Below are 16,344 nucleotides of genomic sequence, written 5' to 3' on the forward strand. Positions count from 1 at the left end.
AGAACACTGGAGTGGGTTGCCATTTCCTTCTCCAATAAGGTTGTCTCTAGACATTGCCAAATGTCCCCAGGGGACAAAGTTGCCTCTCCTTGTTGAGAACTATTCTCCCGGAGACTTTTGTCCCTGGAGGAAAGCGTGGGGGTGGGGCCAGATTAGTGGAAAAGGGAATTTTCAGTCCCTCCTGGGTCCAGACAGAGAGGCAGAGGTCTGCCTCAGTCTCCCCACCCTACAGGAAGCATTGCTTGGGAGGCAGGCTACCCAGTTCTGAGCAGTCAGGCTTTGGTCTGATTTCATGGAGCCCAATTACTCGCCTAATTGTGTTAATGAGCAGCTGGCCTCTCCTTTTCCCTTCCATTCCAGCCCTGCCTAGGTCTTAGGGACCAATCATGCCAAGTACTGAGACAGATTCACCAGTTTGGCCCTCTAGTCCTCCCATGAGCCCCGTGGCCCCAGGGCCCTGGCACCCTGCCCTCCGGGTCCGGCCCTCTCCACCCGCTCTGCCTGCTCCACTCGCCGCTAGAGGTAGGAGCCAGCCCTGGCTTCCACTCCATTCAGCCAAGTCAACACGATTGGCTGTGTCCCGTGTGCCAGGCCCTGGCCCTAGTGCTGGGGCTGCAGCAGCAATCGTGGCAAAGACCTCGCTGGCTGCTGACTCCCCAGTAGAGGAGACCCACCGTGAACAAATTAAGTGAGCAATAGGGGCAGTGACTTAAGAGCCCCGGACCCACAGCTTCCTCTCTCCTTAGAATCCGAGGGAGCCTGTCCTCCCCCTATGCCAGCCCCAGGCACTGTCTCCTGGGAGCGCAGTGTATGAACTTTGACAACCTCTGAGCTAACGTTTGCTTCAGGCAGGGAATCAGGACGAAGGGGAGAGGGAGACTCCAGGGAGGTCCTAGACATGAGAGGTCTGCATTTCTGTTTTGGGGTGAATGGGGGCTTGTGGGCAGAAACAGCAGCAGGCCTGCCATTGGCTGGGCTGAGGTGAGAGAGGAGGGGGCTAGGGAGTGAAGGCAGGGTCCCTGTCTGCTGAGGATTTCTGCCAAAGACCCTGGCTTCAGTGCCTCTGGGTGGCCTGGACCGGCTGCCAACCCTGCTGAGGGATATGAAAGTCCCTGGGGTTCCATGTCTGCCTTGTCTCCGCCCCCACTGTCCCCACTTGTTGGTGTGTCATCTCTGGACACCTGGAAGCACCTGTCTTTGCAGGAGCCGGCCACTGGAGGGCTTTCCCCTGTCTCTGCTCTTTCACCTCATACTCATGGGCAGCTCCACCCAGGGCAAAAAGAGTGATCATGTGTGAGTAAGGGGTGTGGAGAACTGGGCTGACGTAAAAGAAGTGGAAAGTGGAGGGTGCAGCTGAAGAAGAATCAGAATTTGAATCTCTTCCCAGAACCCAGGCATCCAACTGTCTTCCTCCCCATCCCGCCCCAGCCAGATCTCAGTCTTTCTAGAAGCCACGGTCTGCTCCCCACCAGCCCAGAACCCCAGACGCCACCCACCCAACCCCCCAACCTCTGCTGGGGCTGGGGCAGGAGTCAGTCCCTCCCAGTTGCCTTTCCCTGCCCCCAGATCCCACCCCTTGGGTAGACACCCATGTTCCCTGCTTCATGACGAAGCCGCTGTGGTCTCCCATTATCAGGGCACCCCTGCAAGGTGGGGCGGTTCCATTTGTTTAAGATTTCGGCCTGAGGAGCCCCAGCCCCCGTGACGTCAAAGCTGGGCCCATATAAGCTGAGGGGACCCCAGCCTACAGCCTCAAGCAGCTGTCCAGCTCCGACATGGCCCAGCCAGCCCACTGCATCCGTTCCGTCTTCGGCCTCCAGTGCTTCTTCCTTTTCCTTCTCACCTCTCAGGAGGCAGGTAAGATGCCCTCAGAGGCAAGGGGTCACCATCACACAGGGGCATAGAAAACAGAGAGGAGTTGTTTCTTAGCACGCCTATGGCTGACCATCACAGAAATGAACAGCAAGTGAATATGTGGTGGGAAGATGGGTGGGTTCCAAGCTGCTGCATGCGGTTGTCTAGGGTGTACGCTGCTCAAATTTGCCAGCTGAGGGGCATGCTGGAGATGAAACACAGCCTATGCTCTGCTTCGCTCTGCTAAAACGTGGCCTGCAAGGCTGCAGACACCAAAGAGGGGCTTCTTTCCATCTGGATGCTGGCAGTCCTGGGCAGGCAGCTGTGGGGATCTGATGCTCCCTGACCATCTGCTTTGTCGCAAGGAATTCACAGGTGTTCAAAGTAGTGCACCTCGTTTCATGTCCTCAAATCCCCTGAGGTGATTAGTGATATCCCATTTTATAGTGAGGAAAGTGAGACTCAGAGAGGTAAAATGCTTGTCTAACATCACAGAGGCAAGCAGGAATCCTGCCACGCCACCCCCGCCGCTGTCCTCAGGGCGCATAAAGAGCATTTCTTTCCTTGTTCTGCACCAACCTTCGTTCCAGCCCTGGCTCTGGCCCAGGTACTTAGTCTGGGCTTCTGTAAAATGGGAGGATGCACCTGGCCAACTGGTTACTACACACCAAGTGTCATTCTAGGCATTTCATCTACATTTATTTACTTAATCCTCATAACAATTTGATAAGGTGTGTGGTTTTATCCCCATTTTACAGTTGGGAAACATCCCAAGGCTTTGGGAAGAAAGTGAATATAGAAAAGTTTGACGATGGCCAGTATGGGGAAATAATCTAAAAAAAAAAAAAAATAGAAGAGTGGAGATATATGTGATTTACTTTGCTGTACGCCTGAAACTAATATATTGTAAATCAACTATATTCCAATACAAATTAAAAAGAAAAGTTTGACAAGCCAAATAGACCTCACCAGGTAAAGTGAAATTGCAAAATTAGTTCACTTAATTAAGAGAGAGTTCTGTGACAGAAACTGGGGAGCAGAGATGTCCAAACATAGGGGCGATTTGGAGGGGCCTGGGCAATTCAGAGGAGGGTCTTTACAAGGTAGTTAACTGGCAGAAATAGGTTCAGAGGGATTCTCTATGTATTGCATAGAGTCATTCACGGTAATAGCCTTGATGATCCCAAACCAGGGCCCAGAAAGGCCTGAGTATGGACACTCTGGGGCAGGGGAGGCAGCAGCTTTTCCTTCCAACAGTGTTTGACCGAAGGCGACGTTTCTCCTTCCCTGAGCTCAGGGTCACGTTGAGGCCGGAGGGGCTGGGGGCAGGTGATGGGGCTGATGGTGGACAGTAGGGGCAGGGGCGAGGAATCTCTGTGTCTCCACCAGGTGTCAGCAGCACCGTGATTGGAGGCCCTTCCCCCCCACCTCAGAGGCACCAGAGCCTCCCTGAGCCACCACCCCGGTCTCACCCACCTTCTCATCCCCTTCCCGTTAGGCTGGCTGTCCGACCTGCCGCTCTCCAGCCCTCCGTCACGCTTCTGCCCAGGGAGAGGATCCTGCAGAGGCAGGAGGGAATGAGTCTCGAATCAGCTCCGCACACATTCACTTATTTTTTTTTTTGCATTCACTTTTTTTTTTTTAATTTTTATTTTTACTTTATTTTACTTTACAATACTATATTGGTTTTGCCATACATCGACATGAATCCACCACGGGTGTCTTGCATTCACTTTTGAGGGAGATTTACTCTAGGACAGTGGTCCCCAACTTCTTTGGCACCAGGGACCAGTTTCGTGGAAGAAAATTTTTCCACAGACCGGATGGTGAGGGGGGATGGTTTGGGGATGATTCAAGTGCATTATATTTATTATGCACTTCATTTATATTATTATTACATCAGCTCCACCTCAGATTATCAGGCTTTAGATCCCGGAGGTTGGAGACCCCTGCTCTAGGGCACAGGACAGGCGCAGGGCACACTTGAAATCTGAATTCTGGAGCAGGACATGGGCTCTGTGGGTGTGGTCTGGGAGACGGCCACGCTAGAGCTTGGCTGGCTGGGACTGAGGGGATGGTGGGGAAGGAAGGGCCCCTGGGTGCTCGGATCCTGAAGAGTGGACCAAGGGGGTGATGGGTGGGGAGGGCTTGAAGCCGGGGTGAGGTTGGGAGGGAGTCAGGGTAGAAGTAGAGTGTGAGTCAGGGCCAGAACATGACTGTGTCCTGCAGAGACTGAGGCCAGGGTGGGGAGGGAAGAGTGTCAAGAGGAGTGGATGAAGACCTTTAGCCCACAGCTCTGGGGTACGCCCTGTCATTTACCCACAGGACCAATCAATACTCAGACGCAGATAACTAGATCCTAGAACCCCAGAGTCTGCATCATGCAACCACAGAACCACAGGAGCAGAATCTAGATGAAATCATCACTGCAGAAAGCACAGATGGGGCTGAGGTCCTGGGGAGAATCTAAAAAAGACATTTTTCTACAGTAAATGTCATTTGATTTAATTTCTATTACATAAATAATATATTCTCACCCTAGAAACTGGAAGATGGGAAAAAATAGAAAAAGAAAATCTCTTCTAATAAACCCCAGTTGCCCAGTCAAATATTTGAGTGTATTTCTCTTTCATCTTTTTACTATGTCTGTTTTAGGTCACATGTTGTGCTTAAACCATATAGACACTTTAACAAGCAAGCAAATGGAGTAAGCCATTTTTGAGGGATGGGACATCAAGAAACATCAGAAATACTCTTTTGGGTGAGGCTGTTATGACAGAGACCCCATGGCACAAGTTACTTAGTAGGATGTCCATTTTCTTTTCAAACTAGTGAAAGAAGCAGATATAACAGGCCTTTGGAACTGTACGCACAGTTTTGATATTGTAAGATTTGTTTTCATTCTTTTATCCAGGCTGAGATTCTACCTTCAGTGTCTTGTGCTAAAGTCAGGTTTTCCTCTTTGTTTATACCTCAGTGACTAAAGCAGTTCTCTTCAGATCATTTTTATAGCCAGCGAAATGAATATCTCATGGTGAAAACTTCCTAGGAAAAGAAAGTTGCTACCAATGGTAGATCTGCTGGGCAGAAGACAAGGTCATCTCAACCCTGAGGTTTAGTCACTGATTTGCCTCAAGACTCAGGACCATGGGTTACACTGAGCTTCAGCTCCAGATTTTATAATCAATGGTTCCACAGCTATGTGATGTAGATCCGGAATTCTAAAATCTAGTTATCTAGGTCTAGTTATTGACTATGTGGCTCCTGTGGTTAAATAACCGATATCCCAAAACTGGTGAGTGAGAGGTCTTCTTTCAACATCTTTTCATCTCTGGGCTCCATTACTTAACCCAGCAGAAGTTAACCCTTAGTCTCCCAAATTTTGGAGGTCACAATTATGTTTTTTTTTTAATCAATATGCATAATGAAAAGCTATTGGCATGGCTTCTGAAAAGTTTTCATCAGTCTTAAAAAACTCCCTCATTTATCTATTCAACAAATATTTATGAAGTGCCTCCTATGGCCCAGACATTGTTCTAGACTGGAGACATAGTGATGAATAAAACACATAAAAGTCCCTGCCACTGGGGGAAGTAAACTGCACTTACTATACGTTAGAAAGTGATGAGTGCTATGTTGATGAAACAGGAAGCAGCTCAGGAACGTGGAGGGGTTCCATTTTGAAGGTGTGGTCAAGGTAGGCACAGAGGTGTAGAAACCAGGGCAGGTAGAAGAGGCATCTGGGGCTGCAGAAGGCTGGAGGGCAAGGCCACAGGCTCGGCTTCCCTTACTACCAAGAGAAAAACAAGAAAGTCTGAGATTGTTTCAAAGACTACTACTTTAAAGAGTCTTCTACACTTCAGAATCTTCAGTGCTCCATACTTCCTATAGTCTTCACACTAAACGAGTAGGTTGACATCGTTATTTACTGTTCAGGACCTGAGCCTTCAGAGCATTTAAGTGGCCTGAGTGAAGATGCAAAGCTACTGAGGGGTAGCGCCTGGACTCTATCCTGTCCTCTGACTCCTTAAGGCCAGTGGAACTGGGTGTTCTGAACTGCCCGTCTGCCTATTTCTTCACTCCATGGATATTTAGTCATCCCTTATTACATTTAAAAGCATCTGGGGTGTAGTGAAAAGCCTATCTTTGCCAATTACTCATCCTCTTTGAACTCCCTTTTCTCACCTGTAAAATAATAAGATCATATACTTGCCTCACAAGTTCATGGTGAAGCTTAAATGAACAAGTATGTGAACAGCATCCTTCAGGGGTCCCACCAACATCAGTGTTCTTTCTTCCCCAAGAGACTGGGCTGACTTATGGGCTCTATCACCAACTCAAGTAAACTGCAGGAGTTGGTGATGGACAGGGAGGCCTGGCATGCTGCAGTCCATGGGGTCGCAAAGAGTTGGACATGACTGAGTGACTGAACTGAACTGAACTGAACTGAGTGTGGTCTTCGCCAGTAAAAGCCTGGGCCTGGGAGCCCAGAATATGTGTTCCAGTTCTGGCTCAACCTCTTATCTGCTGAGTGTCCTTGGGGAGATTGCTTAACCTCTCTTAACCTTGCTTCCTCATCTGTAAAAAGGAGAGGATAATAAATTCTCAATCTCAAAAGGTTGCTGTGAAAAGTAAATGGGTTAATACATGTCCTACTTCATAAGACCTGCCTGTCTCTCAGTAGGTGTTCCAGAAAGGTTGGCCATTGCCGTGGCCAGGTCACCATTGTGTGCAAATCATCATTTCTCCAAGAAACTCGAGTTTCTTTGCTGTAAAACAGGGACATTGACAGTTTCTGAGATGCCTTGTGGGGAGCTGGGAGATCAATTACCTTAGAAGACAACCCAGGAAGAATGGCTATGAGGCAACTAGCAGAGTGCCTGGCCCCAAGAAGGGCCCCAATAAATGATAGACATGGGTTTCCCTTGTGCGTCAGTGGTAAAGAAACCTCCTGCCAATGTAGGAACCACAGGAGACATGGGTTCAATCCCTGGGTCAGGAAGATCCCCTGGAAGAGGGCAAGGTAACCGACTCCAGTATTCTTGCCTGGAGAATCCCAAGGACAGAGGAGCCTGGCCAGCTACAGTCCATGGGGTTGCAAAGAGCTGGACATGATTGAGTGACTGAGCGTGCACACACACACACACACACACACACACGTGATCAGTACTGCTGCCAAGAAAGTCAGAGGATGATTCCAGCCAGTGAAGCGAGGGCCTGACTGTTCAGCCCTCCTCTCTCCCCCCAACCTCCAATCCCATCAAGGGACTTGGGCTTCCCTCCCACTCTTGACCCCTTCTTGTCCACCTGTGTTTCTTTCAAGGACTGCGTTCCTCAACCCTGAGCCCTCCTAAGCAATCAGCAGGCGGGTGGGTGGATTGTGGTTTCCTGTGATTGGGGGTGCGTCCAGGTTCTGGTCGCCACCTTGAGCTAACAGAGCCTGGAAATCTCAGTTATGTAACGACGCTATCTCGCACTCTTCAGCGCTCTCCTGGCCCATGCTCTCCTGATTAGAGATCAGAGACATCTCCTCTGTCTCCACTGGTGTTCTTCCACAGAGTTAAGGCCCATATCTGCTCACTGATGGGGTTCACACCCTGTCCTTAAACATATTCGGTCCCTGCCAATCCAGCGGCCTCATTCACACCTCCTGGGACCCCCAAGTAAATCTCTTTTTCTTTCGAAAGGGCCACCTTCCTCTGTCTCAGAGGGCTTCAGGTGTGGGGAGCCAGTGGGGAACCATAAGGGTTGAGTCCTCTCTTCTGCTTCCTGGAATCCAGATCAACCTTCATCACCAAAATGGAAGTTTCCCAACCCCCTCCTCTACCCACCCTCTGTCCTCTTTCTATATTCTCGTGAGTCACCGGTGTCTACTTACTGTAGGAGGTTTTGCTAGGGGTCTTACTTAGTCTCTCACACACTTACATCTGGAATGGAGCTGAACTATTATGGAAAGATGGAGATTCGGACATTTATTCCCTTTCCGCTCAGCTCTGCCGTGGAAAGACAACTCTATTCCATAAGTATATAAACTCTAGCGCAACACTTGCAAAGCAAAATACCAGTCAATAATTCCTCTCAGAATCTTACAATGTGATAAACTGGACAGGAGTAGAGGTTGCAAGCTCATTTGCTCAGTTGTGTCCAACTCTACTCAACTCCTAGACTGTGGCCCACCAGGCTTCTCTGTCCATGGAATCTTCCAGGCAAGAATACTGGAGTGGGCTGCCATTTCCCCTTCCAGGGGATCTTCCTGACCCCGGGATTGAACCTGTGTCTCTCGCATCTCCTGCATTGGCAGGTGGGTTCTTTACCACTGTGCCACCTGGGAAGTCCGGGTAGAAGTTGACAGTCACACAAACAACTGGCATGTCACATTGAAGGTAGCAGGAAAGAGTAACTAACAAAGAATTTTTTGAGCACTGAGATGAAGTTGGAGCTTATTTGCTGAGAAAGATCAGGAAAAAGGCCATAAAGCTAGAAAGATTGAAACTGAGGAATGAGGAGCAGAGGTGGAGAGGAGAGAGGCAGCATTCCTGCTGAAAGCACAGCCACACACAGAGGTCCAGAGACTGGAGGTGAGAACAGGAATTAGATACCAGGGTATTCCAAAGAGACTGGCTGGGGAGACACGTCTGGGATAACAAAGGGAGCCCTACAGATGACATAAGAAGGGAAGCAGGGAAGAGCATGGAAGAAGTTTCTTATTTGCCTCTCTCCTTTCACAGGTGCTGCCGCACTTCAAGAACTCCAGAAAACTGGCAAATCAATATCTGATCATTTGTTCTCTCTGGCTCCAGCCCCTGTTTCCATCACCCTGTCTAATCACACTGCTCTTCATTCAGAGCACAGCTCTCCAGACCCCCTGATATCTACAGAAATCCATAAGCCAAAGCACCAATGCACTACCACACACCACTCCAAGCTGGCTCACCAAAGCTCCACAACCCAAGCTGCTCCTCCTGCTGCTGAACAGAACCCCAGCAAACAAGGAAGAGGGCCATTTATCCGGAATGAACGTGCTTCTGAACCTAAGGACACTGCTAATACAGATCAAGGGTCAGATGGGGAAAGACATACAACTCCAGTACACAACAGAAAGAGTACCACTTGTCTTCAGCGCACAACAAGCAGATCAACAGTGACAAGCAAACCAGCCAAAGTTGTAACACCAAGTACCACCTCAAACAAGACTACAGAAAAGACAAAACAAAACCTAGGAAAAGTGATTGACCACAAGCAATCAACCACAGGGGGCCATGAGAGGACCACAGGAAGCCCTGAGAAGTCCACGGAACACGAAGGAAAGACCACAGGGGACAATAAGAGGGCCACAGGAGCCTCAGAAAAGTCCACAGGACACGAAGGAAAGACCACATCAAACCACAAGAGGATCACTGAAACCGTTATAGGCACAGGACATGGAGAAAAGATCACATCGGGCCATGAGAGGACCACAGGAAGCCCAGAGAAGTCCACGGAACACGAAGGAAAGACCACATCAAACCACAAAAGGACCACTGAAAACTTTGTAGGCACAGGACATGGAGAAAAGATCACATCGGGCCATGAGAGGACCACAGGAAACCCAGAAACATCCAGAGAACATGAAGGAAAGACCACAGGGACCCATTATAAGACCACAGGAAGCCTGGAAAAGTCCACGGAACACGAAGGAAAGACCACAGGGGACAATAAGAGGGCCACGGGAGCCTCAGAAAAGTCCACAGGACACGAAGGAAAGACCACATCAAACCACGAGAGGACCACTGAAACCATTGTAGGCACAGGACACAGAGAAAAGATCACATCGGGCCATGAGAGGGCCACAGAAATGCCCACAGAACATGAAGGAAAGACCACAGGGACCCATTATAAGACCACAGGAAGCCCAGAAAAGTCCACAGAACACGAAGGAAAGACCACAGGGGACAATAAGAGGGCCACAGGAGCCTCAGAAAAGTCCACAGGACACGAAGGAAAGACCACATCAAACCACGAGAGGACCACTGAAACCATTGTAGGCACAGGACACAGAGAAAAGATCACATCGGGCCATGAGAGGGCCACAGAAATGCCCACAGAACATGAAGGAAAGACCACAGGGACCCATTATAAGACCACAGGCGGTTCAGCAAAATCTACTAGACATCAAGAAAAGACCACGTCGGTCACTGAGACCATAAAAGCTCCAATAAAACTCACAGAAAATCCAGCAAAAAACACAGCAGCCACAGTGAACATAAGACCTGCAGTGAAGGTCACAGGAGACGCATATATCAGCACTACATCTCCTTGCACCAGTAACACTGAGGCTTCCCAGTGTGTACCCACTGGTTCCTCTACACCCCCCAGGTCGATCGTGTCAGAAGCCCCCAACAACAAGAGCCATCCACAGCAGAACAAAGATGACTCACAAGGAGGTGTCCATGAGGGAGAAACGGAAGGGACTGATTCCTTCCCCGCATGGGCCATAGTGGTTGTGATCCTGTTGAGTGTGATTCTCCTTCTGGTGTTCATCGGCCTGATTGTCCTGGTAAGGGAGAGTAATGCCCGGCGGGGAAGGGGGGCGGGGGTGAGTCCATGGAACAAGGAGTTAAGATGATGTTATGGATCAGAACTGGAGGGAACAATAAGGAAAAAGCGGCATGGTGTGGGAAAAGATAATAGAGGGAGTGTGGTGGTGGAAACTATGGAGAAAAAAATAGATGGATGGGACATGACAAATGGAATTGGGAAGCAAGCAGTGACTGAGAAAAAAAAGCTGTGAAGCAGGGAAAATGTAGGGGTTGGAGACAGAGTCTGGGGGTGAGAATAGGCGACATTCGGATAAGGAAAATAGGACAGAAGAGGAGACTGGAAATGAAGTAGGGAACTCTATACTGAATCTGAGACTGGAATAAGGATTAGGGTTTGAATGGAATCTTGGGAAAGGAGCAAGTCAAAGGTCCAAGGTCGGGGAGAACAGAATTGAGGACCTGAGTGATGGGTGTGGATAAAGGCAAATGGCATGGCAGATGGTACTCACTCTTCTTTTCTCCTCCCAATCACAGGCCTCCTACGTGGCTCGAACACGCCGTGCACTGATCCAGAACACTGAGAATAATGACTCAGAGAATGCTGGGGGCTCCAATTCCTACCCAGTTTACCTGATGGAGCAACAGACTCTCGGCCCATCCCAGACCCCTGGCCCACGATGACCATTCAGAAGTCGCTCACCCCCAGATTTTCCATGACTTATCCCTTTCCTGGATGAGACCCATAAAACAGGGACCCACAACTGTGAGTCCCACAAGTGAGACCCACAGTTCCTATTTCCTGGACTCCATGAAGGGCAAAGTACTGAGAGTTGACACGCTAACACTTCAACTGCTGTGATCTTATTTAAACCAGCCAAGATGCGAGGTGATAAGCAAAAAGGATGTGAGTTTGGGGTATAGAAAAAAAGAATGAATAATACAAGCGAGTGTTCTCTGTAGAAGATGATGATCTGAAAATGAAAAGATGTTTGATGGATGTATGGGGTGGAGATCAATATAGGACTCTGAGTCCTGGGAGGGGCAGCACAGTTGGGGAGCCTTAGAAAGCAATGCTCCAGACCTGACCGAGTCAGGATTATAGGCAGGGGGAGTCAAAAGACAGAGCCTCTGGGTTTCAGGACCAACCTATGTTATTTCCACCTCTCACTTAGAGTTTGTGTGTGGACAGGTTTGTCTCTCAGTTCCCAGGGCCCTTGATTTAAAAAAAAAAAAAAGAAAGGATCTGAGAAGAAAAGAGGATTTCCTTCTCTACCGTCTACATTCTCAGAAAACATTCCAGGAAAGATCATCCCACAGAATGATATCTCCCACCGAGATGGTTTGGCCCTCTTCCTTCTGAATCCCTTAGTTTTTCTAAATGCCTACAGTGGGCATCCTGTTGCTGGGTTGTGGGAGGGCACGCAGGGAGGGATTTTTGTTTGGCCTGCAGTCTCTTCCATGGATCTCCACCCCAGGCCTTCCTTGACAGTGTTCCCCACTCATCATTTATTTTCCTGTCTCTTCCCCTAAAGCCCCAAAGTCTTGGCTTTTTCCTGTAGAAGTCACCTATCTTCTCTACTGCCCCTATCCTCTCTCCTCACACCTTCACCCCAGATTATGATTTTTCTCCTTACAGTCATTTCATCTGGGTTTTTCTCTCCAATTTATTAAAGTCCTTTCATCTATTACTGATTGGGCAGAAGGAGAGTCAGCTGATGACAGATAGCTTCTTTCTATCCATTGGTCTTTCTATAATAAAGTGTAAAATAATTATAAAATAAAGCATAATAATTACTGGACTATCACTTGGGGAAAGTCCTGATATGTTCCTGACTTTAGCTGTGACCTTGCAGACAACCTTGAGCAGGAGTGGCTAGAAGTTAGGGATTCTTTGGAGGGTGAGGAAGAGAAGGCCAAATTTCCATTGCTCCTAAAATGGCTCATTCCTGGATTTCGAGAAGAGCCAGCCTGAATTCATGCTTGGCTCATTTGCATGGTGACAAAATGAGGAGAAAATGGGTTAGTAAGCAAGTATTTCTAAGTACCTATTATACATTCTGTTGAGGATTACAAAGAAGTCTAAGACATTGCTCTCATCTGAGACACCAAAACAGGAAAGTAGGAATTAAGTAATTCAATAAGATAAGACTCCAATGAATTAAGCCCAAATTTATGCACATCTGCCACGTCCAGTACTCGTTAAGACAGCAGCCCTGCTCTAAAACCATCTGTGTCCAGACGTAGGTCCCGACAGAACGTTTGCCCGTCATCCATGTAGCCTTGGGTCTCACCCTTGCTAGAACGGGATAAGGCAGGAGTGAGACAGAAAGGCAAGAGAAAGGCTCTCTAGTTTGCCAAAGGCCTTCCAAACTTGACTCCGTCCAGAATCAAGCAGCAGGGTCGTGGGCAGCTTTTTGGCAACCCCCTTTGTGGGAGGCTGGAAGGCCATCACGGACACCACTCCTGGTCTGGATCCTCCTATCACTGGATCATCTGTCAGGATCCAGCTCTGGGCTGGGAGGGCCCTCAGGCCTGAGGAGCTCTCTGCATCTCCTGCTGCAGATCCGTAACATGGGTTCTGAAAAGCAGGCAAGCCAGGTGCAGAGGGAGCCCCATCATATGTGCCTGGAGAGAGCCTGGAGGCAGAGAGGGATGCCTGGTTCCCAGAGAAGGCTGGGGTGCTGTAGGAAAAAAGGAGGAGGCAGCTGGGTTTCCAGACTCTTGGCAGATGGTGACTGATCATGTGACAGCTGCCGGGACAGGTCACTCGCCCTGGGAGGAAAGCAGATACCCCCTAACCCCAGACTCTTAAACACTGAATTTTCCCAGCCGGGACCCTAATCAAAGAACTCAAACAAAATAAAGCAAAACAGCCAACCCGACTAATGCCTCCCCCTCAAGGCACCAAAATGAAGCATTCGGGGTCAAAGGGCGCCTGTTTGGAGGAGTGGGGGAGGTTCTTCGTCTCCCCAAAGCAAACGGGGTCTATGGGCCCCAGGGGGCGGCCTTGAATGTCTCCCTTCTCACTTGTCTCTCCCAGGATAATGATCACTTGGAAATCTAAGGACAAGTCCTTTAACAAGCTCTGGAGCTGGGCTCGGGTTAGGAAAAATTACTTAAGGAGTGAGTGGCAAGCCAGGGAATCGGCTCCCGGCTCACAGGCTTATCGCCACCCCCATTCCCAAGGCCCCAGTCCCGGGGGAGAGGAAAGCACTGCCCTGGCTGAGGGCGCCCAAGACCCCAAGGACTGGAGGGGTCTCCGGGTGCAAGAGCAGAGGGGCAGCCTCAGCAGCCGGGGCGCCAGATTCCCCAGGCGGGGACGCGGCCCTCCGTCCCTGGAGGCCCCACTTGACCTGCGGCTGCGGAACTCGCTCCCTAACAGAGCTCAGCGTCAGCCCGAATCCGGCTCATGGTCTGGCGGAGGGCGACACCAGAGGGCGACAGTCCCCGGCTGCGGACTCTCCACCCTCGCTTCCCCCAGCGGAACGCCCCGCCTGGCGGGCTCCGGCCGATGCCCTCCAACCGCCCTGAACCCTCTGACGAGGAAAGAGGCGGCAGGGGGCTGTTTCAGGCGAGTCCCCTCTCCTGGCCTCAGCCACAGTCTCTGAGAGCCCCACCACCTCCACGTAGCATCTGTGCCCACGACACGCTCGGTTTTTGGCTGTGCGGGCGAGCTGTGGGATCTTAGTTCCCTGACCAGGGATCGAACCCCAGCCTTTTGTGCTGAAAGCGCTAGAGTCTTAACCACTGGACCATCGGGAAAGTTCAGGCACCCTCTTCTTCTGATCTCTGAATCCACCCAGGCCTCCTCCAAAGTCTCTAAGACTACCGGGCCTCAGCAACAACATGCGTGTCCACCACAGCCTCCACCATCAGGACCACAACATCTGAGAGCACCATGGCCTCCACCCCCAATCCTGAGAGGAAGACAGCTGCTTACACAGCCTCTGATACCGCAGTTGCTGCTGCTGCTGTTAAGTCGCTTCAGTCGTGTCCGACTCTGTGCCACCCCATAGACGGCAGCCCACCAGACTCCCCTGTCCCTGGGATTCTCCAGGCAAGAACACTGGAGTGGGTTGCCATCTCCTTCTCCAATGCATGAAAGTAAAAAGTGAAAGTGAAGTCGTTCAGTCCTCTCTGTCTCTTAGCGACCCCATGGACTGCAGCCTACCAGCGTCCTCTGTCCATGAGATTTTCCAGGCAAGAGTACAGTCTCCACTAAAACCTCTGTGCCCACCACAGCTACCACAGTGCCCACTGAGACCACCACAGCCTCCATGGTGGCATCTGTACCCATCACAGTCTCCACCAATGAAACCACCACAGGCTTTGAGACCACCCACCATGGCTTCTACCATAGCCTCAGGGACCCCTGTGGAGTCTGTGCCCACCCAGGCCTCTGAAACCACTGCGGCCATCTCAAAATACTGAGTATTGGTATTGGTCCAGGGGATGCAAAGGATACTTCACAAGTCAAATCTTCCTTGTTATTTGTCTTTCCATATAAAGTGCTGGAACACAGCCACACCTATATGTTTACATTTATAGCTGCTTTCCAGCTACTTTGCATAATTGTGACAGAGACTGTGACCAAATGGCTTAAAAATCTACCATCTATCTCTTTACAGGAAGAGTTTGCCAACCTTGTTCTAGTCCAAGACCAAAACTAGTTTTTTTTTCATACTCTGGCACTTGCTGTTAAAAAAACCCATCTCTGCACTTGCCATCAGCACTCATAATGGAACTGATTCTACCCACTTTGTTCTGATACCGTCTACTATTCCAGTGACTGAGACTGTTCTTCTATCAGCCTAGCCACTACTCATCTAAACACAACATTGCTGCGGACACCCCCTTCTCTACGGCCTCTTCTGTATCATGTCCTCCCCCCTTGTCTGAGTCCCCCCTCCTCTCGCCCAGGTCCCTGGGGTCACCATCTTCTTCATGTGGGTCAGGTTCTTCCCTATCTATTTGGAGCACACTCAGCTCGACTTTGTTGATCACCAAAACTGAAGAAGTCTTTTGGGCCTAGAAAAGAAAACAACAGTTTCAAAGGCCCTTGCTGAATCACCTAACTTCGGAGAAAACAAAACAGAACTTTAGGTCCTTCCCTGATGCTCCAGGCCGGTTGCATCTATCTGGGACTTATCACCCCCTGTCCAGAAACCTTCCACCCCCTACACCTGCCCAAAAGACGTATCACTCCCTGCCCAACTACAAATGCCATCTCAACTAAAGTATACCCGAAACATCCTGCCTGATTAACATTTCCCTTATCGCTTACACAAACATCCCTATAAATATGGAGCCTCCCTGATGCTTCTTGGTGCTCAGCCTGGTTATTAGGCCAACTATCACCCCTCCTTGCCTGAATAAAGGTAACCTACTTCTGTTGAGGTCGTCTTTCCTTTTTCTGCCTCGGCCTGAACTATACCTTACAACGACTGTGTTCAGTTATATCACCTCTGCTCCAAGTCGTGACCATTGCCTCATCCATGGGTAAATCTTATTCTGTCATCTCTTCCTCCAGCACTATCCTTATACCCAGTGACTAGACCACAAGAGTATCAGACCCTGTTCCTTTTATCCCAGCACACCCTCTTCTCTGTGGGTGGCCACTTCCATAATTGACTAGATCTCCCACTTCTCCATCAGCCATGGCCACATTTCCTCCAGCTTCTGCCTCCACCATCCGCAGTACCATCCATGCACGGATTCCACCTCCTCTTCTGTAAGACCCTCGTCTCTATTCTGAGGACTGTGGCTTCGGGAGAATCACTTTCTACTGTCTCTCTTCCCACCAGAACACCTCTCCTCAAACCAGCACCACAGTTGTGTTAGAGTCAACCCCTCTGCTCTAAGTACACCTGCCTCTCCATTAATTTTCTCCACTACAAGTGCATCATGTTGGGTAATCTATTTCCCAGGCACTAGGATCCCTGCAACAAAACCCAGATACCCCCATTTCTGT

At 49.7% G+C, this 16,344-nt stretch overlaps 1 protein-coding gene across 1 annotated transcript; it reads left to right on the top strand.

Annotated features, from left to right (window-relative positions):
* The first annotated feature begins 1,775 nt into the window (after positions 1–1,775).
* Positions 1,776–11,054, top strand: MUCL3 (mucin like 3). The gene is made up of 4 exons (XM_052647437.1): positions 1,776–1,857; positions 8,583–9,450; positions 9,931–10,390; positions 10,908–11,054. Exons 1-4 carry the CDS (start codon positions 1,776–1,778, stop codon positions 11,052–11,054), a joined length of 1,557 nt encoding a protein of 518 aa, XP_052503397.1.
* Positions 11,055–16,344: the final 5,290 nt, after the last annotated feature.

This window comes from Budorcas taxicolor, chromosome 11 (assembly GCF_023091745.1).
Source record: "Budorcas taxicolor isolate Tak-1 chromosome 11, Takin1.1, whole genome shotgun sequence".
Lineage (NCBI taxonomy): Eukaryota > Metazoa > Chordata > Mammalia > Artiodactyla > Bovidae > Budorcas > Budorcas taxicolor.